The sequence below is a fragment of the Xiphophorus couchianus genome, chromosome 2 (genome assembly GCF_001444195.1).
Source record: "Xiphophorus couchianus chromosome 2, X_couchianus-1.0, whole genome shotgun sequence".
Classification (NCBI taxonomy): Eukaryota; Metazoa; Chordata; class Actinopteri; order Cyprinodontiformes; family Poeciliidae; genus Xiphophorus; species Xiphophorus couchianus.
Genome location: NC_040229.1, coordinates 20,699,202 through 20,726,601, shown reverse-complemented (window position 1 = coordinate 20,726,601; position 27,400 = coordinate 20,699,202). Strand labels below are relative to the sequence as shown.

The 27,400-nt window shown below is 39.0% G+C and overlaps 2 protein-coding genes across 6 annotated transcripts in view; both read right to left on the bottom strand.

Moving 5' to 3' along the window:
* The window catches only part of dusp8a (dual specificity phosphatase 8a), a 47,491-nt gene extending 38,434 nt beyond the window's left edge, over positions 1-9,057 (bottom strand). Inside the window, exon 1 of one of the 3 annotated variants that reach the window (XM_028035865.1) lies at positions 8,729-9,057. The gene's annotated coding sequence lies outside the window, so the exon portion shown is untranslated. Of the gene's footprint in view, positions 1-3,212; positions 3,326-8,487; positions 8,597-8,728 lie in introns of those variants that run through there. The other 2 variants (XM_028035874.1, XM_028035883.1) reach the window with 2 other exon arrangements.
* Positions 9,058-11,170: 2,113 nt separating this feature from the next.
* Positions 11,171-26,940, bottom strand: LOC114161670 (protein tyrosine phosphatase non-receptor type 5). 3 transcript variants are annotated; one of them, XM_028045144.1, is made up of 14 exons: positions 26,538-26,940; positions 23,180-23,288; positions 21,354-21,621; positions 19,754-19,876; positions 19,562-19,657; positions 18,507-18,763; positions 18,156-18,348; positions 17,624-17,708; positions 17,361-17,440; positions 17,116-17,253; positions 15,587-15,697; positions 14,434-14,594; positions 14,108-14,221; positions 11,171-13,510 (listed from the first exon to the last, which is right to left on the bottom strand). In XM_028045144.1, the coding sequence occupies exons 3-14, from the start codon at positions 21,612-21,614 to the stop codon at positions 13,417-13,419; spliced, it is 1,713 nt and encodes a 570-aa protein (XP_027900945.1). In that variant the 5' UTR covers positions 21,615-21,621; positions 23,180-23,288; positions 26,538-26,940; the 3' UTR covers positions 11,171-13,416. The 3 variants fall into 3 exon arrangements, with proteins under 3 accessions (XP_027900945.1, XP_027900953.1, XP_027900963.1); XM_028045152.1 differs by lacking the exon at positions 26,538-26,940 and adding an exon at positions 26,351-26,479; XM_028045162.1 differs by lacking the exon at positions 26,538-26,940 and adding an exon at positions 23,486-24,161.
* Positions 26,941-27,400: the final 460 nt, after the last annotated feature.

Below are 27,400 nucleotides of genomic sequence, written 5' to 3'. Positions count from 1 at the left end.
GAAAGAAAGAAGCCACAACCTTAATTTAGACTTTCACAACAATGAAACACAGGTGGGTGTTTATGTGTGTGAGAGAGTTTGGTGGCTGTTGATCCCAGATCTCTTCAGCAGCAGCAGCTCATGAAACAGGAAACTGAGAGTGTGAGTTAAATAAAGCCGGGGAAATTCAGAGAGCAGGTCTGGACACAGGCAAATGACCTGTGTGACATCCTCTGATAGTGTGTGTGTGTGTGTGTGTGTGTGTGTGTGCGTGTATGCGGGGGGTGTGTTTGTGTGTGTCAGACAAACATCCATAAACTTGATGAACTGCCTCCTCTTATCCATCACGTCCAATCACTCCAAACTCCTCTCAGCTCACTTCCACCATCACACTCACAAATTTAACATGAGACATGCAATCATTGATCATGTTTACATTTGTGTGATTAACAGCGTGGAAACTAGTCTATGCGTTAGGGTCATAAGGAAACCAAAGTGTGATTTGCTTAGGTCGATATTGGGATGAGAAAAACACCTCACGCTTAGGATGACGTCTCCAGTCAACCAATGGTGGTGCGACAAGCAAGAGCGTCAGAATGTGAATGGTGCTGCGTTGTTTTATTTATCTACACGCACATGGTGTGATGAAAAATTGATGAGCTCAGTTTCATTTACCCCACAGCCTAAATGGGGCTTTAAAAGCGAGAGTGGAGGAGAGAAAGTTGTAGAAACAGAAAAGGAATGGTAAGAAGATAAACACAAGCTCCTCATTATTTAACTGAGGTCTTTAGAAAAAACAACTTTATGTCATGAATTTAGTGATAAAAGGAGACACAAATGGGAAGTGAGGAAGGGAAAAAAAACAAAGCAATGGTTATGCCTTCTAATTGGCTACAACATATGAAGACATTCAGACAAACCTGCTCTGCAACCTTTAACATCTATTCAGGAGAAAAGAGAAAGGAAAAAAATGCTATTCACTGAGAAAGATCTCTAACAACCTCAGCATGTGTGAAAAAAGTGAAAAACTAGTTAAAGAGAACTCTGAGTTAAAATATACTGAAAATAAAATCATTCAAAACCCCACATGTTGTTACCTTCATATACAATGCTTGGCAAAATATTCATAACCTTATTCAAATGTGAAGTTTGTTCACATTTTCATTCATCCTTTATCCTAAAATAAAATTCTGTGCAACCAATCACTCAGAAATCCCCTAACATGGAACCCAGTAGAGCGGTAAAGTCGTGTGTAAAGAAGGGTTATAAATAGGTTATAACGTTATAAAACGAGATGTAAAGCTTTAAATATTTCACAGAGCACTATTCAAGCTGCAATCCAAACAACTGTATACATACCCACCCCATTGCTGTTCACCCAAGCTGCCAAGTTGGACAAAGAGAGGCTTAATCAGAGAAGCAGCCAGGATGCCATTGGTAGCTCTAGATGAGCTGATGAGAGCTACTGTACATCTCAGGTGCTTAAAGGACAATGATTAGCTGTGCAAAACAGCCTGGTATTTGATAAAGAAGAACAAAGCCAGAATAATGTGAAGAATATACGTACTACAAACATTAGACCAAATTTTTTTGCACATAAAACCAAGACATTCCTCAACATCTGTCTTGAAAAGGTTTTGCACATGAGCTGGCCAAACACCACCAATATCAAACTGCATTCTGGAAACAATTAGGACACCACTGCAAAATGACCAGATCTCTGATTTTACTCTGTACAGGTATATTTTGAGTAAAATGAACATTGTTCTATTGAACTACTGATAACGTGTCTCCAAAATTCAATGGAAATATTTAGTATTTATTTGCAGAAAATGAGAAATGGTCAAAATAACAAATAACAAAAAAGATGCAGTGCTTTCAGACCTCAAATAATGCAAAGAAAACAAGTTTATATACATTTAGAAATAACAATAATAATGTTTTAACTCCAGAGGAATTCAGAAATCAGAATTTAATGGAATAACCATGAGGTTTTCAGTGGGGTTCAGTGCAGTGGTCTCTTAATCGTTTCCAGAGCTGTATGTGGATGGACCTGCCACCTCATAGCAGAGGGAGAAATCAAGAAGAAAAGATGGTGCTGGGTAGGACACACCCAAAACAAACAGCCATTAAATATCACAGGCAGTGGAAATCTCACAGCAAGTAAAAGAGAGGAGATCCAAGAAACATCTGGAGACAAGACTTCAAAAATATGGGCTACACCAGGAGCCAACTAGAACTTCTATCAAATCTACCTTTGGTGGCCCATTTCCTGGTGGGGTGGGGAGTGCAGGGCAAAAATGATAAAAACACAATTTGTAGTGGAAAACTGAAAACATACCATAAAAATTGTGAAACACTGTTTGGCAGCACCATGCTGGGGATTTTCTTCTTGGGTTTATTGGGGGAAGGATAGGGCAATGCACAGGGGGAATCTCAGAAGCAAAAGACTTGCAGCTGAGGTTCAGTTTTCAGAAGGAAACACCCTATGCATCCATCCAGAGCTCCAAAGTAATTATGTGGATCAAAGCATCTTCATGTGTTAGAATTGCAGTGAAAATTACATCCACAAAAACAGCTCAATACCAACGCACACAATCCTGTTCAGATTCTAATTTAAAGGAAAAAACTGTGATAACCATTAAACATTGTGCTGGTCTAGACCATGAAAACCCAAGAAAATATTTTAAGGTGAAGAAATATGGAAAAAGTTCAGATATGAAGGCTTTTCCAAGGAACTGTGACACGTCATGATTGTGGTTACAGTCATCTATCTGATTTGACAATGGACGTTACAGCACCGTACTTAATGACAAAATAATTATCTGCCATCAAGGTTTATGTCTGGGACCGAATGATGATCGTATATGTGCGTGTAGCAGCTGCCTGGCAAAATGCCTGACTCTAGAGAAAATAGACACGACAAGATGATATGTAGACAGTTACGCTGCATGGGAAACACAGCAAAACTATTTGTGTATCAGCTGCAGAACAGTACGTGATACTAACATATATAATAATACACTGAAATAGGACTGTCTATATTAGCTGAAGGTAGAAAAAGGACAAAATTCAAAACAACTGATGAATCAACATGAATATTAGGCAATGCACCAAATTTGTTTTAATTTTAATGTAAAGCAAATAGTGTGCATTCGAAAGCCCTACTGCAAAGCCAACATCTATCAGACACAGCTCCTGCACCTTACAGCCATCACCTGTTATATTCATACCTTCTGTAGCAGGAAGACCTTCAGCCGAGCAGCTAACAGCACAGCTCCCTAGGGTGGGAATCTTTTTTCCGTTTTTCAGTCGCCCTGCTGCTGAGGACAGCATCTGACTCTGCATATGTCTAATGGCGACTGCTCTCCCTCCCACCCAGACTCTTGTCCATTTTTTCCTCTCAGAATCCCTCCTTCCTTTTCTATCACTCTTTCTTCTTCTTCTTGTTCAGTGGATGGCAGAAGGGAGGTGGAGGAGTGTGCAGGATTTTTTTTTATTTATGTGTGATAGTTAGAGACCGAAGCACTGCATCTTTCTAGACAATTGTCCCGCATGCAGAGTCAAACAGAAGCAAAAGGAAGAGATTGCTTAAAGAACACAGACAGGGAGGGAAATGGGACAAAAAGGGAGGGATCACAATTCTCATCATGCTGACTCAACCTAACAACCCTCAATTGTGTTTCTCCCTTTTATGTTTGTGGGCTCTAAAATAAAGAAATATTAATATTATTCTCACAACACTGTAGCCCGGAGTTTGCTCTGAGGCTCTGGCTGAACAGGAGAAAACAAGGGAGGAGGAAAAGCAGCTAGACAGACATTGAAGGTTTTGCCTTTCACATAGAAACAGCCAAACTGGGATGATGGAAGCACTGGGAGAGGCGATGCTGATCAGATGATCCTGCTGCTGATGTTGGGTAAGAATACAGAAATGGTAAAAAAAAAAAAAAAGATGAAGATGAACAACATTTTTAGAGCTATATTTTAGTTCCACGTCGAATTAGGAAATCAAATTATTACAACTCTGTGGAAATTGTGTCAAATTCACATTATCTTAAACGTCACTGCTTTGCTTCCAGCAGTATCTGCGACCTTTAGTCCCTTTGGCGCTGTCATGTGTGTGAGGTGTGGTCAGCTACTGCAGTGACACCTCATCAAGCAAGCTCAGTAGTGTATGAATCTTAAACTATGTGAAAAATCACTCAGTATCTACTGAAATCAATCTGAAGGTCAGTTCTTCACCTTCCCAAAAGAGCAATCCCTTCACACACAGAAAAAGAAAAGTGAGGGACTTCCATCTGCTTAAGGATTAAAGATTTACTAAAAATCAACACATAGATTGATCAACAATTCAAGTAAAACAAAGATAAATGAAAGAATAGCATGTATTATAATTAAACCTAATATCTACTCAAAATGATTAAAGTGAGCAAAGAACCACACCATAAACATAAGGTGCTATATAAAGAACTTTGCTTTCTTGTCACATTTTAAATTTTTATGTTTCTAGGAAATTCTTGCTTGATATTCTGTCAGACAGTGATAAAATAGGAATCTCGTTTTCTACAGCTAGATAAAGTTATTATTAGAGATATTTGGAGGTTTTATTTCCTCCAGATTTGAGGTTGAGATTTTGTTAAGATTTTTGTGAGAAAAAACAGACCTGAACAATATTTTTATGAGCCTGACCCAAATTTGCTTATAGTTGCAGTCTAGTAATACACAAAAAATCATCTGAGGGCATTTCTACATAAACAAGAAACTATTCATACAAAACTCTATCTTAAGGTAGACTCCATAGAAAATCCTTTTTTTAAGACATTTTAATATTGTTATGAGCAGTAATCCTGCACATTTCCATATTTATCCAGAATATTTTGATTCTTTCTCATTTTAATAACATTCTGGAAATCTAAGAAGTAAGTATTTCCCTAGATGCTCAAGTTTTCTTTTGATTGGGTAGAAGGAAAAGCAGTCATTTCACAGGTTTTTCTAAAAATTTTTCTTTCTGTGAAAGCTCAGAATGACTCGTTAAAGTTAGATGTGAAATCTGGACAGGAATATCTTACGCTAAAGATTCTTTAAATACCATTTTGTGATCTTTGGTACCTCAAATCTGTTCTTCATAACTTAACTTATAAATATTTATCAGAAAGCACTTTGTTATTGTGATTTTTATGAATGTAGATTTTTTTTAATCTTCCAGACATAGGATAAAGTGTGGAAACTTTTTTTCCCCCCTTTTACACACAATTTCCTTTTCTACCAAACCTGGAAAACCATAAAAGCAAATTTTATGGTTTTCCAGGCCTTTCCCAAGACTGTGAAGGAAATTTTAGGTTTGTTTGAAACTTTCAAACAAATGTTGTCATATGTTGTCATGTTATGGCAACAGTTGAAAGGCATGACCAACAAGGTGCCTGTTTTTGGTTAACATAATCCTCTCTGTAGCCAAAATACTCCCACACAACCAACAGTGCTGTTCTCTGTGTGATATATTATTTATTACTGTTTTTTTCTACGTGTTCTTCATTCATTGTAAAGTGTGGAAACAAAGGCTTATGTCACTCGAGATGGTTTTGTAAAAAAAAGTTGTTTTTAAACCAAAATCCTTGATGAGAATATTTTAGGCATCTTGAATGTGCATTGCCAAAGCATATTAGAGTTATTTAACACAATATCTATGCATAATCAATAGAAACAATAGAAATATATATAGTCGCAGAGTGTGGTGGGTTCAGGGATGACTGAAGACATTTAATTGTCTGAAGAGAAAATAATAAGGAAATGGAAAAACTTGCTCCACGTTTCTCTTCTTGTAAGGTCAAATAAAATCACCACATGACTTTACAGCGGCTCTCTTTATAACCAGCAATAAAAACTGATTACAGAAATACACTGTGTGAAACACATGAATAGAAACCTGGATGAGAAAGTAAGCTGATATCTGTCTAGTTGACGTAGGAACTTACAAGGGGGGGATTGTTAAACAAAATCATGACTCAAGCATGTCGAACTGGCTCAATAAAGTCATATCAGAAATGATGAAGTGAGCCAAACACAAAAGGAGCAACTGGAGGCCAACCAGAGGTGATGTAATACTATCCAGGTTATTCATTAACTCCCAGTATACGTCATCTGTGTCCAAAGCCTTGGTTCTGCTGATAAAAGCCCACACTTGTAGAGTCGCACAATGACAGACCTGACTTGTTTGTTTAGACTGCAAACAATGACATCATGAGAGCATTTCATGGCCTCCAGGCTCTGTCATGGAGTCAAATCTGTGTTAACAAGCTGTTTCTCTTTTGAAAGAATGCAGGCCTATCATTTACACTTTGAAAAGAGTAACTATAACAATGCACGGTGCACCTATTCAGCCCACTAACACTGACCTGCTTGCTGCTGTGCATGCATCGATAAGAGTAAAGGCATTGCTAAATTATTGCAACTTTTGCAATAATTTCACATTTTTGACAGTAAGTTTATTATAACACGACATGCTTGCAAGAAAGATCGATTTAATCTAGAGTTTCATTAAAACATGTATGAGTTTTTTTTTTGCAATATTGAATTAATGACTGCTAAAAGCTCACAGGAGGTGCTAAAATAATATCGGCTACAATATTTCTTTGAAACTCCATCCATCCATCCATTTTCTTACACCCTTGTCCCTAGTGGAGTCAGGAGGGGTGGTGGTGCCCATCTCCAGCTAACGTTCCGGGCGAGAGGCAGGGTACACCCTGGACAGGACGCCAGTCTGTCGCAGGGCAACACAGAGACAGACAGGACAAACAACCATGGACACACACACTCACACCTAGGGAGTTTTTGGACTGTGGGAGGAAGCCGGAGTATCCGCATGCACAGGGAGAACATGCAAACTCCGTGCAGAAAGACCCCGGGCCGGGAATCGAACCCAGGACCTTCTTGCTGCTAGGCAACAGTGCTACCAACTGCACCACTGCGCAGCCCTCTTTGAAACACAAAGCCTGTTTTGAGTTAGGAAAAAATAGGGAGCGAAAGGAAGCGAAAAACTTTCATAAAGGCAAATTTAAGTTAATAAAAAAAACATTAAGGCTGTATCATCATTTTCTGTACATGAAGCAATTTTGTCTTTACACCCAAAACAGAAAGCAACACAAATTAATAAATAAATGATTAAAGAAATAAAGTGTTACTAAATTATAATGATTAGTCATGATATTTTGCATATCATTTTATCTTCAGATGAATCTGGTAATTAATAATAACACTTCACAAGTGGAAATGTAGAGCTCAAGAGAATTAATATAAGTAAGCAAGTAAAAAAATAAATAAACTAATGCATTTAAGTTATAGAAACACATTATAATCTTCTGTACATAACTTAGGACAATAGGTCAGTCTTAACTTTAATTCATTAATAACTTCTAAACTGTTTTCTTGGCCATGAGAGTGGAAGAAACTTTAAAACCCCAAATTTGAAATCGAGTAATATCGAAGTGTGTAAATATATAAAAACAAAACTGTTAAAAATTTCATAACATTTCTTACTTTTCTGCGGATGAAATCAATTTACATTTAAATAAATATTATAGTTTGAAAAAGTGGGGGACAAAAAAGAGAAAAAAACACCTAGTAACTTCCTAATATTTTTTGTTATTTTATTTTAAAAAATACATAATTATATCAACAATGATAATGTCTTACATCCAGAATTCCTGATGCTACACATATTTCTTCTGGAGTATTGCAATTGTGCAGGAAATGTAAACAATACATATTAGAAAAAGGCTTTAGAAAAGAGGAGTCTGCTTTGATAAGATACCAGTGGTGAATGCTTGCTGCTGCACAGCGATCATGTAATTTAGAAAAATCAATTCCTGGCTGGTCCTGCTGCAGGAGATCATCGCCATGATGATGTAAACAACAAATTCAGATATAAAGCCCTCTGGTGTCCTCTGATCAATACTCTCCCAGTGAGGTAGCAGGAAATAGCAGGGTCATATAACAAACCAGGACAACCCCCAGACTTCAACATGACAACTATTACGACATGAATACTGATACAAACGATTCCCGGCTAAGACTTGACACTAAGTCTACACACCATGTAATCTGATGAACACAAATGTGGGAAAGAGCTCTAAAGGAACAGATTGCTCCAGATAGAGTCAACAATAGAGGGTTGGGGCGCACAAAGACTCTGTCTGTGTGACAGCGTTAATAACAGTGATGGAGGGTGTGCGGTCATAGCGCTCTATAATAAACCGACCCACATTAGAGAGCGAGTAAATAATGCGTGAAAGGCTATTTTCTTTACACAGCTAGATTAAATTATTATTAGAGGCAAGGTGCGCGGTCATCAATAGGTTTAAAGGTTGGTGTGTGTCAATGGGAAGCCTGCGTTGTTCTGTTATGACGCGGAGAAATGTCCGCGTGCGACAATTCACCGCTCCATTGATGACGAGAAACAGCTCGCATAATTCAAAATTAACGAAAAACAAAAAACAAAACAAAAGTACGTACCTTATGTTGATCAAAAGGGTAAACTACAGAGTGTTCAAGAATCGATAACCTGAACCTGGACGGATTTAATTCCCATAATAAGACGCGCGCGCACATGACGGGTCGGGACTGCGGAGGGGGGTTGGGGTGCGCGCTTCATGGACTCACTGCAGCAGCAGCAGCAGTGGCGAGCCAAAGCAGCCGCTGCTAATGTCATAAAAGCAACCCACTAATCTTAAAACACACACACACGAACACTCACCTCGACCTCCACGCGTTCTCTCTTGTGTTATTGAGCTGGCTCCCATGGGTGAGGGGTCAACCGCGGCGTCTTCATGGGTGTTTACCTGGCGGTGTTGTCGTGGGAGTTACAGTAGCCCCACACAGCTGACAGGCAGAGGAGGGTGACAGCGCCAGGAACTAAAACCCGGGCTGACGGAGCATCAGACGTCTCCTTCAGAGTAGGAGCAGAGTGCGAATGGTGGCAGGTTAAAGACGCTCCGCCGAGCCAGCTACAGGCTAACGCGGTTAATGTGTATGTGTACGTTAAGGAGGAGGAAGGGGTTCAGGTACAGGAGGTGCACTTTAGCACTTTCATGAACTAAAGCGATGAGGTCATGGTTCATGAGGGAGAGGAGTGGAAAAAACAGAAAAAGCATTAGTTGACGTCACCTCCAGCCAATCAGCGCCGGTGGTTTGGGGTTAGCGTGACGTCAGCTCCTGGCTCATGGATTAAAGGGACAATTCCGTCTTTTTTGCTGTTACTTAAAGCAGACCTCATAACATTTAAAAGAAGAGACATAATTGCAATTACGTTTGCAATGTAATTATTATGTCGTTGCAGCATATAAATATCTTTAAATTCAGCCTCAAACATTTCTAGACCCCCCACAGTCATGTTTGTAATCTTCTTGCCCAGTGGAAGCGTTTGCATATAGCCTCCATTCTGCCTATCCAATTACAAACAAAGTGTCAGAATCCAATACATTGCTAAGTTGCAATTAAAATATATGTGTTTGTGGTAATTAAATTAAAACAATAAACAAATGCATGAAGTTACACTGTTAAATGTAATTTAGCAAACTAAATTTGTGAAATTACAGTTTAATGTATTAATTAAAGTTATATACAGATTATTGCATATATAAATGCATATTTATCTAGTTATTTATTTAACATATTGTAGCTCTTAATACACCATTCTGAAAAAAAAGATAAAGGCAACTATCAAAACATGAACTAAAAAAAACAGTTTCTGGTAATAATTAATATAACTTGATGGATATTGTAGATGGAAAGACATTTTAGAAACATTTTGGGAAGAAAACTGAGAAAGCCTTCTTGCAGGAACATAACAGAAATCACAAACTGTGTTACAAAGGCTATAGATGTAGAATAATACAGTCCTTTAACGAGTCACTTGCCTCAGTCTATGGTGGCCCAGAAGCATTGAAAATGTCCATGTTTATATTTTGACAGGTAAATATAGTTTTAAAAAATGTATTGTTTGGCTTAATGAATCTTTTTTTGGTGTTAGATTATTTGGTTGAGGTTGGACCGTCTAAATGAATGACTTAACGAATATTAATCCCAGAGAGAATATGTAAGATTCTAAATAAGAATCTGCTGCAGACAAATGCAGGTCAGACTCAATAGGGACACAGAAATAATCTTTTAATTAGGCCAACAAACATTGATCTACACTTCTGATGTCATATTCAATATCACCAATATTACCAGTCATCCTTGGTATACAGCAATATATATCAATTAAATAACTTGTTTTAGTCTTGTGGTGGCCATATAACTGGGTAGAAACCCATTTACCCATATCAAAAACGACCAGTGAACCCAGTTCTCTTCATCAAAACAACACTAAAACGCACTTTTTCAAAGAGTTTCACAAGCATTGAAACCGTAACTTAGGATCTGTTTATTATGTTTTCCTTAATGGTGGTTCTTGTTTAAATGTCACTCTGGTCAAGCCACCTTCTCCCTCTTTTTAGACTACACCCAAATACATAATCACTTAAGCGCTTTCTGGAAAAATAATAATAAAAAAAGCCTTTGCTTTATGCAATGTATCAAAACTCTAAGAACTAAAATACCAGAATGAGATTTAACTGATGTAAGTCAGTGGTTCTTCAACCTTTTATATAACCTCAGTACCAATTCTTTTAAAAATAACCCAATACTTTCAGACAGTAGAATAACAGCACTTTGGATTTTTCAATTCTTTATATTCTGTAAAAAAAATAATAATAAAAAAAAACGGTATTAAATTTAATATAAGCTTTCCTTCAATAAATCAGTTCATAAACTTAAAGTGTGACAAAAAAACAAACAAACATGAAAAAGGAAATAAAATACTTTTACAGTATTTTAAAAAATATTGAACAGGGAAACAAAAATAAATGACGGTCATCTGTTTCATAACAAGTATCGAAAGATTAAATTAAATTAGATGTAACATTGATTTTCCTTTGCCGTTTCTCTGCTCCACTATGACTTTCATCAACAATTTAAAGGCTGTGAGCCAACGGCAAGGTGAGCAATTACTGACATCTAGTGGCCACGTTGTGGAAACACAGCGTGAGTCGGACTTCAACAGGATGCTAATAGCCAGACGTAAAAGACAAAAACCACAGCGCAAAATTAACATGAACCCAGAGTATATGCATTATGAAAGAGACACCAAGACCAATTCATGAAAATCTACTTTTATTCGGATGCAAAAACTCACAACTTAAAGCAATACTTTAGCAGAGGAGAGGAATACTGATTGCTGGTTATTGTATGTGTGACTGGCTGTTTTTGTCATCTTCATTTGAAACATTAGAAGAGGACAATTGAAGCACTGGTAACAAACACTCAAAAGAAAAGCTGTTGGGTCGAGGACACTGAACATTATCAGAGGATTATGTCAGAGCCCTGGCAATAGATTGTGGTATTTGTTGCCAGTCTCAGTTCAGTGTAATTTTACTAGCAATTTTGGCAGTTTAATCCTTCTTGTTGATTTCGTGTTTAGTTACGGGTCAGAGCCCACACAAGTAATTTTTTTAGGTCCTCTGATAATGTTCACAGCCATAGAAGTTGTTGGATTTTTGTTACATAGAAAACTATCTGCACTGTTTTAGCTGCCTTGCACATAGCATTTATTTCTCAACTGTGTTGTCAACTGAGAGTGGTCTAGATTCACAGATGGAAACAGGGACTGTGTAAAAACTCAGTCTGAGGTAAAATTCTCCAAGAAAAACAATAAAAACATACACAGAAAGCAAAGCATATTAAAGCAAAGCCTAAAGGCCTAAAGTAATAGTAATACTCAAGACTGAACATAATATATCTATTTACTTTACTGTAAGGTAACTTAGGTAGTTGTCACATTTTGTTCTCTTAAATCTTGCAATATAAACCAATGGTTTTGATCCACAGTATGAGCTACATTCCATTATGTTGTAAACAGAAATATACACAAGGCATCTACTCGAAAGGATTGTATCAAAATGTTCTAAAAATATCTCTGGTTGGTTTCACAAAAGCAAACTGTATCAAAAGCATTGGCTGAGAGCAAGCAATAATAATAATAATAATAATAATAATAATAATAATAATAATAATAATAGGCTTTTACCTTTTTTTCACACAACGAAAAGCGGGACAACCAATCACGTCGCTTTGATTGTGGACCCTACTGAGTCCCATACGGCACATGCAATCCATTAAACTCAACACAATCAAAAACACAATACAGAAAAATAAGCTTTACAGCTGAACATCAGAGAGACAACCTTAGTTGGTCTATTGTGCTTCATACAAATTAGGCCTGGCCTGTCTATACAACAATCATGAGCTTTGTTACCTCACAGATGCATTCAAGCTACTGTTGTAAGCAGAGGCATCACAGAGCAGAAGGACGACAAACGTTATGGAATAATTCTGACGAGAGGGATATGAAAACAAACTGAATGTCACCGCCCTCCAGGTTGTTGCTTTTCTCTGCAAGATCGCCCGTTTCCATGCTGTTGTTCACGTTTTGGGATTCTGTTTCTGGCTTTTGCCACTTTGCTGTGGCTCTGTGACGCCTCTGACGGAACATTTAGGATGTTGTTTTCTGTAAACACCGAGGGCCATGAGAACTGTCACACGCAGCCTGGACTAAAAAAAACGTAAATGCTTTAGTTTGCACAGAAACCCTAATTAACCTAACTTTTACATTCCTATGTTCCATAACATTGCACATGCCTTTAACAAATACTTAGCACCATGCAACCTGAAAATGAGGTGACTGAGGCCTTCTGCAATTTGTTTTTTTTACTTTAAAAGAGAGTAAGTGAGAAAAAAGCTAGATGTTGGTTAACATTTTACATCAATATAGTGGTACATATTAGGCTGGTATTTGATTATCTCTGTAGGATTCAATTATGCTGGCACTTATACTGTATAGGGCCCTTATTTTAATCACTAGCTTTCTTAGAGTGAATTTTCTTAAAGCAAACTCTAGTGCGAGAGATCTGAGAATGCCTTACTTCTACTATAACCTTTTGATAGCTGTACAATCATTACATAATGGAGCTATTTCAGACCAAGACTAAAACAAGGCCTTGACAACTCAGACCTCTGAGAATCAGTTTGATGCAAAGTCTCAGCAGCACAAATGAAGCAACACAGGGATCATGGGCTTAGAACAGGCCTGCTGGACAGATGTTAAAACAATTTTCGATAAGGATTTTTCAGTCACGCCTCTATTCCACCTCTTTGTTCATTCTGAACAGCAACATTAAGCACGGTCCCATATGAACGAGCCTGGTTTGGATGAATAGATTAACATGGTTTGGGTTGTTAAAGGGTGAGATTGTGTGACAATGCTAGGTAAGGTGGTGCATACCACCACAGGTGGTACGGTGTACAGTGGTGTGTCTCGGTCTGGGTGTGGCTGTCGTGCTCACGTTATTCTTCAGCGGAGTGAGACAGCTGCTTCTCATACAGGCTGAGGACATGATGCACAAACTGGTACTGCTCACAGGTCTGGATCATTCCACCTCTGACAAACACACAGAAGGACAATGGAAAAAGAAATTGGTCTTTGCATTTGTAGCAGGTACATATTACCAAAGATCTTGAATAGTAATGTTATATTATTGATGCTACTCTGTGTACTTTCATGTCGATATTTGGAATATTTTTCACAGTTATTAGTGAGTTATCGATGGTTGGGGTATACGCTCTGATTTCAATGTTCTATATTTGAAAAACACCTTATCCTTCTTTGCGAAGTGCGTCACGAAATAATACATTCCTCTGGACATTTTTTTTTTTTTAACATTTATTCATGTTGCAATCAGGATTCAAGGTATTTTATTGGCATTATAGATGATAGATATAGATAAATGGTTTTTGCAAATATTTCAAATATGGAATTTTAACTGAAGTACAAGTGAGATAACATTCTTTTAAAACCGAAAGACGTTGATTCAATTTACAATAATTCCTATTCTATTCAAGGGCATTATTTGTAAAACCACATGAGGTTTTGTCTTGTGTGCCGGAGCTAAATAAAGTAAATAACCGTGAGCTTGACCTTGAAAGCAGAACTATAAACAGACATGAATAGAAGAATAGAGGCAAAAGCTTATCTCACCTGTCCAGACGGAGTTGGCAGGTGGTACGCAGGATGTCAACCACACCCTCAGTCCTCAGCTGCTTGCACAGGATGGAGGTGGCAATGAAGCAGCCAGTTCGACCAATCCCAGCACTGTGGGATATAGAGTTAGAGGAAAATAGTCTGAGATTTAGTAACATGCTTAATTCATTAAAACTGAAATCCATTCAGTGTTAATGAAAAGCTTAACATACTACAAAGGTGGCACATACTAAACAACTCAATTTTTTTGTAAAACATAAGAGTTTTTATTTTAATATTAAATGTACATTGTCACTTTATTAAAGGCTGTTTTATTATTATACCTGCAATGGACAATTATTGGGCCACTGGATGGCAGGGCTTCCTCTCTGGCTCCTTCCACTTGCTGGACCAGCTCCAGCAGGGGTGGAGCCTTATCTGGGGTCTTCTGATCCGGCCAGGAGATATACCAGTAATGCCGAAGGGTGCGCTCCTCTTCCCCGCACTGGTACATGCAAACAAACACACGGAGCCCCACGAAATGTAGATGAAATCTTGTTGTTCAAACATGCACACATTGCATAGCTTGCTTGTTTTGCTCATTGGGCTGGTTTTGTTTTTGTACATCTGTTGTGCTCCACGTAAATACGGATTGTTGTGTTGCCATGACAACAGGTAATGCAGAGCATGATGTGCAATAAATAAACAAAACTTAATTTGAGGACAGCGTTGTGCATTATCGAATCAGCTTTCACAATTTTCCTAGAAACACTCTGTCACTGATCAGCGACACTACAAGTACACAACATATTAGCCGGAGAGCAACAGACAAACAAACAAAATGCTTTTAACTCACGGCACATTTTTGTAATAATCCCTCAATGCTTATTAATCAGCTGCAGGCTGCATTAGCAGAATCATGTTTTGTTTGTCAAGAAGCAAGGCCACCGTGACCCCAAATCAAATATAAATCACAGAGAACACGGTAATAACAACAAAACATATTGAAACCAGAATATCATTTACTGCCAAACAGGTCTGTTGTGGGAAAAAGAAAACTAACGCTGTTATAACAACATGGGGAATCTAAACATTATTTCAAAACTGAAGCCAATCTGATTTCCTTTTCATAGGCAAAATAAACAGATAATGTCAATAGGCTAGAATTTTTCAGATGTCCATTTAATGTGTTTAACATCCTAACACTGAAGTTTAGTTTAAAAAAATAATGATTTATTGTATTTATTTCAATGTAATGAAAAAATGACAAAATGACAAAAATTTGTCATGAACTTTTCTAATTAAAGACTGTACCATTTCATACAACAAATATTTTAATGCAAGCAATATTTTTGTTTCATTTAAATTACTGTGTAGCTTCTTAGTCAAAAGCAACACCTACAACAAACACTATTTAACAAAATAACAGGTTTAAGTTAAGCACTTGCTGTTGTTCTTTAATAAAATGCACGAACATTTCTCTTTTGTATTAGTTACCTTTAAAGTAAACACCCTCAGGCTGTAGTCATCCTCTTGAGTTACTGAGACAACAGTGATCTCTATGCCCTCATGGGTCACAGTGTCCTCAGGCCAGTACTCTGCACATTTCTGCTCAAGAAAACAAGGGAACGCATACACACAACATTTGTGCATGTACCATTAAACTAATACAGTCTGGCAGATACAGTCATCTATCCCTCCTTTGCTTCATGGGTATGTAAAAAGCCTTATAATTTATGAGTGTTGAATCCCAGTAGGAAACAGTTTCACTAAAAGATCCAATACACTCTATTTACATTTTTTCAAGAAAACACATTCAGTGTTAACAAAACTAGGGCCCACCTCTCTGCTCTTTTGGGGATTTAGGTCTTGAAAATGTTGACCTTGTGTCTAGGAAACCATTTTCATGCCGACTTGACTACATGTCGTTGTTCTTTAGTCTAATAAAAGACCCTCAAACACCCCAAGAAACCTCTGATACCATAAGGTTCTCTTTGCTAAAGAACGTACCAGTAGCACCACACATCCTCTCACTTATAAAACAGGGGGATGAGCTGGTCTATGACACATCTATGGTTTGCTTCACAACAGAGCCTTACAGAGTATGGTGGTTAAAAAAAAAGTCTTTGTCTCATTTTATCAAAGCATATGGTTCCTGTCTCAGCCATGTTTATCAGATTCCATGTTTATGCTTCCTAGGGAGGGACAGAAAATGTCCCCAGACATGCCTCCCAAGCAATTTGTTTGTCTTTGGTTACATATAATTGCTGTGAAGAAAAAGCTGAGGCTAAAATAAATCTTTCCATTTACTGGGCTGTCTATGTTCTAACCCTCACCTAGCGTCATGAGATATGGATGATAACCAAAAAAGTGGCCGGGCTCAGGCTTAGAGAGAGGGTGAGGAGCTCAAAGTTGAGCTACTGCTTTTACGCATTGAAAAAGTCATTTGAAGTGGTGCGGGCATCTGATTAGGATGGTCTCTGGTGCCTCCATTTGGATTTTGTCCGGCCACATCCCAACTGGGTGGGAATCCTGGGAAAGACCCAGAACTCGCTGGAGGGATTATCCCATCTTGGCTGGGAACATCTTGGGATTCCCTCAGCATGAGTTTGAGGATTTTGCTGAGGAGGAGGATGCTTGGAGTTCCCTCCTGGACCTATTGCCCTCATGACCTGATCTGAGATAGGTTTAAGGTAATGGATGGTTGGATCTGAAGTGATAAAAGTGAAGCCGAAATTACCAAAAGGCTTTAGTAACATTTTTTTTTGTGGTAATCAGTGGAGGTGAGAATACTTGTTAAATTGGTTATTTTGGCAAATAAAGTAACTTCTGAATATGAATTTTCCTCCACTGCATTAATGTATTCATGATAATCATTGGATTATTTCTTTCTTACATTTTTCAAGAGCGATTATGCCACTAAGAATTTAAAAAAAGATTTCATTATAAGGCTTTTTACTCATCTTTACTATGGACAGCTATTATCGAGGAGGGTACAGCAACATAATCATTATTCCTGTCTCCACCTCGTTCTTCTCCTCCAGATTGGTGATCATCACAATAATCGGGCTTCTCTCCTGCCACACCATCCTCCAGAAGTCTCCCACTGTGTTCACAGTAGGGCCCTGCGTGGCAATGTAAGCTTGTTCCTCATCCTCATAACCCTGCACAGGCACAGGGAAACATGGCAAGATGGGACAGTTATCAGCAAGAAATAAAACAGCAGTTTCACAACCACATAGCTGCCTGGTAAAACAAACATTTTTCTTACTTTGAGATAATTCGCATTAATGTAGGTTGAAAGAAAATCATCTTCATCCTGTGACTTCAAGATGACTCTGCTGTGTGTATCTGTAGGTGGACAGGGTGACAAAATCATAAGAGCATTGAATGGTTTCACTGAATTCTGAGTCTTAGTGGTAATACATGGAACTTTCACTGAGCAATATAGATAATTAACAGTTATTTAGGGAGAGATATACAAAAATTTATATACTTTCATCTGTGATTATCTTGATTTGCAGGCATACTTACTGGGTAAAATGGTCTTGTAGCGATTTTTTCTCACAAGCCCTGGGTAATTATACTCCTTAGGGTCCACAAAGTTCATGGGAGTTTCCTGCCAGTAATGAAAGAACAGTTGGCGCTAGAAAAATCTATTCAGGCATCCCCTTCTGCCAAACACTAAGAAAATAATATCCAGAGACATGAAGTCATCGGCTGCCCTTTGCAGCAAGCTATTGCTGTCTAATTGTACTCGACCTACGGGGTTTTGCAAGCGCTTGTGTGATATCGAGTGCAAATCTTCATGCCTAACAGACACTGAAATCCTCTGTGGGTTTTTTTATATGCAAAAAACATTTGTAGCCCTCCGTCCTTCGCCCACTGACAGGCGCTAGAAAAGCTTACGGGTGTGCGGTGAGCTTGGTGGGGTGGTTGTGCATGTGTGGGTGTGTACATTAGTGCCTGCGTCTATGAATGCGTGTCAGTGTCAGCGTATGTCTTTTCCGGTGAGTCTCTGCTAATCTAAGAGTGTAGGTGGCTGAGCTGCTGTTGTTGCACTCACATAAAACTCCGCCTGCAGGCTCTGGTCATCCATGGCCCTTGTGTGCAGCATGGCAGGGGTCAGGACGTGCGTTCCCTGTCGGAGGTACTCCTGGGCCGACTGGTCTCGGGGAGAGAGCTGAGCCCCGTAGCCGTAGGGTTCTGTACATCCTGGCGTGCACATGTCCAGCGTCAGAGAAACATTGGAGCCTCTCCTGTGGGATTCAGCCAGGGTTAGTTGGCACGGATGAGGAGTATGTGCACTCATTTACTGCATAAAATTACAAATGAACATCGTTCTGTCTCTCTTTCACTACCTAGAAATGCTTTTCTCATGACACAGCTCTGTGTGTGCGGAATGCCTCACTCTAACCTCTCCTGAAGCCCCACTGGGGTGACGGTGAGTGTGGAGGCATCTCCTTCCATCCTGGTGTCTGAGCCCATGTCAAAGACTGGCGTCTGAGGTACCGGGTCAAGCTCCATCAGATCCTCCTGGGCATCAGTCCACTCTGACAGGGTGAAGGAGGGTTGGCGGCTCACAGACTGCCGCCGATCACCGATCTCTCTGGAAATTGTTCCTGATGACCACAAGCCAGTTCCATAACACCACTTAGACACCATGTGGATCACCTGAGACAAACAGAAAAAATCACCTTGCTGATTCATCTATTCAAAATGCACAACAGGGGGTAGAATCTTGAAGTTTAAGTCATTAATCTCTTTATATTTTGCTTCCATAGAGACAAACTTAATTTTTTGGTAATGCATCATTTGTATACATACGACGAAATACCATAAACTTTTACTGATTATGTCACATTGCAGGTTTTTGATGTATTTTATTGGTATTTTAAGTTATTGACCAACATACAGTAAGTAGTGTGTTTAAGAAGTGGAAAGAAAAAGATGCATGGTTTTATATAATCATATATAATTCTGACTGTGTGGTGCGTATTTGTACACTCTACACTTTAGTCAATAGTTTACAGATGACTTTTAACTTAAATTATAACAGAAGTTTTTGAGCCATATTGCTTCCAGCTTTAAACAGATCTTGAAATATTTGTGTCCTTGTCTCTGCAAAACCATGCTTTTGTAGAAGAGAGGTGAAATAATGTAAGTCTTAATATTACAAGGCACTGAGAGATTTAAGCATCAAAAGTTATTCTTAACGATTTGAAAGAAAATTTATGACAAAAAGAAAACCAATTTCAGACAGATTTTTGCCGTTTATTCAATCTGTTATAAAGACCTAATTTTATCATTTACTGGATGTATATTTAATTCTTAGCTTGATCTTTAGTCAATTTGTTTCCTTTCAAAGCTTAATATATTATTTATTCATGTAGACACAATATTTCAATATTTAGGAATCTTTCCCCCAAAAAGCACAAAAGTCCACAAAATATTAAATATTGAGTATTTTACCATGATAACAAAGATTGCCACTCCAATGACCGCCGTGCCGCTTACAATCCAGTTGTGCTGTGTGGTGTTTTGTACCTCTTTCATCAACACTGTAGACTAATCAATGAAGAGGCGTGCACAGAAACAATTAGTTAACAGGTTAGACAGGTTTCACATTCAAAATTAACAGTGGGATAATGGATCAATACTTACGTCCATTCCAAAAATTGCTTGACATGGTAAAAAGAAGCCCAAGTAGAAGTCGATGACCTGAAGGGCTTTGTAGAAGGAAGAGAGCGGTCCATTTCCTTCCAGCACAAAGAACACCCAATACCCCTGGGAAGAGGGAAATAGAATAGAATAGAATAGAATAGAATTACTTTATTCATCCCAGCAGGGAAATTATTTCGCAGTTACAGCAGCATAGAGACAAGACACACAACAACCACCACTGAGTAGCAATTGTAGACAAAATAAAAATAAAATATAACATGCTGTCAATATAAAAAGCAGCTTAGAGCAGTCCTTGCAAAGATTCAAAAAAATGCAGATACAGTATGTATATGTAAATATATGTACAGCAAGTGTGCCAGTGTATTCAGATGACATTCTCCATCTCAATCATTGGTGATCCCAAAGCATTCCCAGGCTATAAGAGGTTTACTTTATAGTTCACCCAGTTAAGTTCAAGATCTGTCTCCAGGGCTCCTCATTGCATCCTAATAAGATGCCTAAACTCCTTTCGATGCAGAGGAGCTGAGCCTTCACTCTAAGCTTCACCAAGATCTGGAGCTCATCAGCCTATCCCTGAAGTTCAGCCCAGTCACTTTATGGAGAAACACAGTTTTTTTTTCTGGTTGCAAAGCTTGTTATTTGGTGCATATTTCATGACTACTGGTAAAGAGTTGACAAATGAAGCATTAATTAGCAAGTTTTGCTACTTTGCTCACATTTTTCTTCACCTTGACGACCAAAGCAATCACTACATCACTGCAGACGAAACCCCAATCTGTATCCATTTCCTGCTTCACCTTGTGACTACTCAAAGACAAAACAGCAGGACATCTGAACTCCTTTGCTAGAACCAAATGTTGAGGTAACGCAGAATGTACAGTTCACCGTTTTCTGGCTCCCCTCTACAGAATCCACCTTAACATTATGGTTAGGTTTGAGTTCCTCATGGGCATGTTGTTCAAGGCTTGTCCTGGTAGGTCTACTTATGCCACTGGTCTTATTGAAGCAGTCAGACAATGAGCAACCTGAAGACCTTTATTATTGACACACCATAGGAAACCAAAAACTTTGAATGAAATGGGGACAATACTGGACAGGAGCAAAAACCTGGTGATGGAGCCATGGCTCTTGGGACTCAAAATACCCACAGGAAAGCTTAACCATGTGAGCCCACCACCTGACCAGGAGGGACGAGTGATTTTACAGATGGATGGCAGGCGAGGGCGAGAACTACAGACTACTCCAAACTCTACTATGATGGTGTTGCAGTATCAGTAAATACAAAACCTTAAATTACATTCCAGTTGATGGCTGTTCCTAGCTGCTGATAGACATTGTCATTTTACTGCATTTCAGTTGTTTCAAAGACTGTATTGTGGTACTTCTCCCCTTTTCTTCACATTAATCAGACATGAGTTACGTAAAAAAGATATAGAAAGATGTGATGGAACACCACAGAAGTATAGCAAGTAAAATACATGTGGCAAAATTAATCAATCCTTCATTAAATACCACCGTTACACATCAGAACAAAGTTGTAATTTAATTAAGAAAAATATATATTATTTGATATACATACTGTGACTTGAGAGCTGATGAACAGTGCAGCCCAGCACTGAAGCTCCACAAACAACGCATACACTTTGTGGATAAACACTTCCTCTCCCTCCTGGCTTTGGCCTCCATCTTTACAGTCAGACACACCATCCTTTTTAGCGGCTCCATCACCTATCTTTTCCACCTTTGTGGGTTCATCCAACCAGACGGGGTCCTCATCCGGCCTCAGGAAGATGGAGTCTTCAGTGTGGGAACGAGTGGAGCTGCTCAGCCGGCGGGTCATGATCCCCCTGTAGAATGAGAGTTCTTGATATGATTGTTCTTTTAGCGATAAAAAGAAAGAAAGGAATTTTAGGACTTCATCTAGATGATTGTCCAGTAGAGACAGTAAAAAAAAAAAAATCTTCAGCTTTCTGTTTGAACATTGTGATGGTTCAGTGACTTGGAACATTGTCTGAGATATTTAGAAATACATCCTTGATGTAGAAAATGTTTCTTTTTCCTTTCCATTTGGCCAACAAGGTGTATATATTTTAAAATGTTCCAATTCCATTGTTTTTACTGTTTCTATATGTGCTTACTGTATTTATGAAGTTGTGAACATTTGGTTTTAAATGAGCACGTGTATGGCAGAAAATATTGCCCTTTTTCCACAGGCCTACTCACATGTACAGCGAAGCGACATAGAGTGGGTCTCATCTCCGGATCCTCTTGTCTCCTTTAGATGGGACTCTATTGTGTGAAATATGTGTGTGTGCGCGTGTGTGTATTGTAGAGAGATGAGTCAGGGGTAGCGTGTTTACAGCCCTGTCCGTCACCTTGGCAACAGAGTGGCACTCATCCCTCTCATCCGACCCGAGCATTATCATGTACTGAATTCACACACACACACACACAGTCACACACACCTTTGTAACAGTCAGCAGTGTATTCAGAGGCTCTTTCTGCCCTCTACTTTTATCTTTCAGCCATTAATGAAGATGTTTTGTACATTTGGCGGATTGCCACCACGTGATTTGTGTGAATGTGTGACAGTGAAAGCCTTTGAGAGCAGTGATGTGCTCTTTTTTTATTATTATTCTGAATGTGTTGCTGATGGCTAAATTTGTCATGTGTGAGTTTGGAACCATTTATTTATTTATTTTTATCAATGACAAACAACTAACAATGAATGTTCCCTCATAATAAAAGCACAAAACAGCAATGGAGATGACTTACAGAGAGGTGAGTTAACTAAGTATAGCCTGTACCCTTGTCAACAGAACTAAAGTCAATATATTTTTTAAATTTAACTCCTTTATTTAACAAATGCTGAAATCAAAGTACTAATTTATGGGTTTATTGCTGACATTTAAAAATACTATCCTGTGTTTTTTTCACAACACTAAATATCCACTTTTCAGTTATTACTGTGTTATATGCATGGCAGCCATATTGGATTGCCAGATTGGGGTCTGTGAATATCCTTTCACTTGAAATTTAGTGGGACTGTTATGTTAGGTTTTACAAACTGAAACTTTAAGTTTTCAACTTCTGAGTAAAAATGATCTGAATAACTGAACCATATTTTTCAACTAACCAAGGAACATGATTAGTTTTCTTTGTGCGACGTTGAATATGTTGTTTTTATGACACAAGAAAGCAGATTGAAAATGTCTGAATCAGATATACTGTATATCTCAGTAGGGCATTGTCAAAACAAAAAACACTTAACTACCATTTCTTAACATTTTGAGCATCTCTCAATCTGAAAGAAATATAACATTCCTTGCTATTAAGTGTGTCCAGCTCTAGCTGTTCCTATGCTACCTCTCCTCCAGTCACCACAAGGGGTGCTAATGCACTTACCTACAAGAGATGGCAGGGAACTGGTGAAGGAGGCGGATCACATGATCGGTTTGAATCCTGTATCCTGTGGCAACTGGTTGTTGTCAGCCATTGTGAGGCAGAGTTGATTCTGAAGGACACAAGACAACAGCCGTGTGTTGCATCGCTGGATTTCAGATTAAATAAACTAGAAAGAACATAAGAATGACGGTCACTGCTGGATTCAAAATAAAGTAAAACCACTGTGCCCAAATAAGCTGGTCACACTGAGGCTTGCTTCATGAACCAGTTTCCTTCAGAGGTGGATCAAGGTAGGCCATTTGTCACCTTCCAGTTGAGGATGATGTAAGATGACACAATAAGCTGTCAATATCTCGTTCCTTCTCCCTTCGCTCCTTGTCTTTTCTTCCCTGAGAGGCAGGGGGATGATTCAAGCCAGACTTTGCCGACACCCTCAGAAACACATTCAGATAGCTCCAGTCACATCAGTATGCATAAAGTGAAGCCTTCCCCGTGCTACTCCTCTCTCCTTTCCACCATCTCCCCTCCTCTCCCTCTGTGCCACTGGACCCCAATGGCCGGAGTGGGTGAGCTCAGCGGAATATGAGACCACAGCAGAAGCTGAAGATGCTTTTCTGTGTGTTAGTTTGAGGAAGAGAGAATGCAGGTGATGAACAGAAGGGAGCTGCTTTGAGTTCTTTTCTTTCTCTCTTTTCCTCTCTGTGAAGGTGGTTTGAAGTGATGACGCCAGCTAGCACTGCTCGTAGCCATGGCAATGTGCATACAGGCAATGTATATGAAGCATGCTCACAAACACACACAGAGCCGGCACACACATCCGAGGATCTTGTTGGATAAGAGAAAGTTCAGCGTCCTTCCGTTTTTAAGCGACAGGTGAACATCTAGATGAGTTTGAGGAGGGATGAATGGGAGGATATTTTTTGGATGAAGGTTGTCTCAAGCAATGACGCAGCGAGGTTGGCGTTTTGGTAACTGTGGCAACCAATACTTTATGTTATGCGCACATACACCCCTGCGAGCGGGCAAATACACCACACACACCTGAGCACCCCTGCATGTGCATGAAAAAAAGAAAAACAAACATACATCAGCAGTACAAGAGCACCAAGAATAGCTATGTTTGTACAAAAAGTGCTTTAGTTGCTGAGTGAGTTGTTTGAAGCATTTATTGTCTGCACATGTTTTGATGATTAATTTTTAGTCAGAAATTACAAACACAAGCAAAAAAATACATTTATTTAATTTTTGTTTTGTTTACTGAAACTTAAATTCAACACATATGGAGAAAGTAAGCTCTACCATTTTTCAGCCTTTTTTAAAATTGAAAATAATGTATGTTTTTTTCTTTTTTGCAATGAAAAAATATGTGGGCCAGCTTGTTTAAAGTAAATTGAGGAAACAGTCCCTCCTGCAGTATACAGTGGTCAGAATTAGGTGCCTTTGTGTGAATATTTTTAAAAACGAGCCAGTTTTTCATTTTTCTTTGCCACTAGTTTTGTCTCTTTTGCGCTAAAATTTAATGCAAATGTCAATTAATGCAGTTCCAGGGACAAAAAGAAAAATGGACAGAATTTGAATTTGAATATTTTGTGTTTTAAATGTAAATCAATGTTTTTTGGGGGTTTGTTTTTCATTGCATCATTGCATTTATCCAGAAATGTAGTGAGGATTTAGAAAAGAGAAAGCCGGTTTATCTTTGAATAATAAATTTCTGTATTTCAATCTTAATCATTTTCTGTTGAAACATTTCAATCCCCTGGAATGATAAGAAATATTTTTCTTTGGAATTGCAGGATTAACAGACTGAAATAATTATGCTATGTATTCACAGTTATGTTTCCAAGACTTTTTCAAATGTTTTTATGTCAACAAAAACATAATTCATTAGATAAGTTCATTAAAGTTTTATATATGACATTTACATCCCCTTCATTTTTTACTCATTAATTTGATGTTAAATTATGGTAAAAGCATACTTAGCACTGACACAGACCAAATGAAATTAAGGAAAATAAGTCAACCTGGCTGCTGATTCAGCTTAAATTCTGTTTGAAGGTCTTCTTCTGCAGAGTCCTTACAAACATCGCCTTAGAGTCCATCTGAGTCGAAACAGAATTATACAACAACCCTGTGGCATCTGTTTGAGAAGTACCGCCGTACCAGGACTGACGAGAGCTGACAGATGTGTAAAAGCTCTTTCCGAAAATCAGGAACAAGGGGAATTAATGTGGTGACAGCTGGCTCGTGCTTTAATGGCTATTTCTGATTCTTTGGAATTATATCTGGAGATGTATCCAAATAAGCTGATCCGTCCTATTTTTCAGTGTTTTATTTGATTTTTCTTCCATTAGTAAAATAACCTTTTCAGACGGTGGGAGTATTTACAGTTTCCAGGTGAATAAAGAATGAGTATTGCCGTGCTTATGTAGCACAGAGAGATGAGGTAGGAGGAAACGCTTACAGAAAGTGATGATGGGATGGTAACATGAGATAAAGTCATGAGACCTCTCTCATCAATACACACAAACACACACCAATACAAACTTGACATTAAAACACAGGGAAAAATCACAATGACCTTAAAATGAAACATCTTGCATGTCTGCAGCTTTCCCCTGTTCATCCTAAAAACAATCCATCAATCCAGTCTACAATTTCTGGCAGTGACTCAAACAGGCATTGTAAAGATAAATCTCAAAAATATTTACTCAAGGCCACAACTAATAACTAGATAAACTGTGTGAATAATTAGGATGTGCTGCATGGCAAAGTGATTTTCCAGGCTGCTGGAGATAAATCTGGATTCCCGTTGTGTTACATGACTGCGCTGCATCAAAGCTCCAGTGCAGGAATGGCATCCTCTGGCAGTCATTCATACTAAGACAAAACACCATTCATATCACGTACATGCTACGGTGAGTTAGAGCGACCACACAGTGCAGAGCTGGATGGATTAGTAATGAATCATCCGGGGAGGTGGACTGTTGCATGTCTCTATTTGGCAACTCCCACATAGTCACATGGAAATTTTACAGAAAATCTGCGTTTTGCTCATGTTCAGAACATAAAATATTTATGTCACGGCAACAATGAGGAGCCAACCTGTTGGCAAATGGTCTGTTTCATCGGTGTGGGAATGAACAGAGCAGGAAAACTGTGACACATCCCTACCTTTTTTCCAGTCAGGATAGTAAAAACCATGGGGCTTTTGGTGAGGAATTGGTATTCACCTCATGTCGCACAGCCACAGAGTGGGGGAAAGACGGGAGAGACAGGGGAGGGGAAGAGGAGGGGCGGAGGGGGGTTGATATGCTGGAACAGTCATAGCCTGGAGTCTGGTTTGGATGAGTCTTCTTACCTGGCTGAGCTCGTCTTCACATCACCATCTGCTGCTCTGCTCCCCTCCGAGTCAAAGACCAGGAGCCAAACACCAACTAGCACGCCAATCCCTTTACTGCTCCTCTGTCTGGGAAAAGAGGGAGCGTGTTTGCATGTGAGAAGGAGACAGACTGACAATGAGAGGCAAAGAGGGATAGAGAGAGAGAGACAGAGAGAGAGAGAGAGTCAGAGGGTCTGCATGAGGTTTGGAAAGGCGAAGAAGGCAAACATAGCTGTTTGTCCAGCTGTGAAGATGAGACGGAGGAGCCGAAGTGTGATGGGCTCTCTTTTGTTTGTATCCTGGAGGAGAGCGAGATCCACAGGCAGCAGCTTCGTCTAGGTATATGCAGCAAGAGGCTGTGTGGTAGCCTTGGCAACAGAGCTAGAATGAGAGAGAGTCAGTGAGGGAGCGAGCGAGAGAGAAAGAGAGATAGAGAGCGCGACTGGGGGTGTGTATGTGAGTGTGTGTGTATGTTTATTGGCAATTCTAAGGGGACACAAAACTGGTCCTACACACATCTAAAGCAAGGTTGCCACAACGTAAACCAGTTCATTTTCAGAATAAAACCATGTTATTAGATTCATCCTCAAAGTGGCTACATCATAGCATTTTATTTTTTTTACCTGGGGCAGAATATAGATCCTAATTGGTGCCAGGCTTTATTAAACCAACATGAATAAACTACAAGCTTGGACTGGGCGGCAGTAAATGTCATATGCCATCTTGTTTCCATCAGCACTCACCTCTAGACCGATTGTGAATCACACTCCACATTACAGATCAGAGCAACATGTGTAGGTGAGCAGCCTCTGCCCCATGCTCCCACCCTTTTTGGGGTGAAA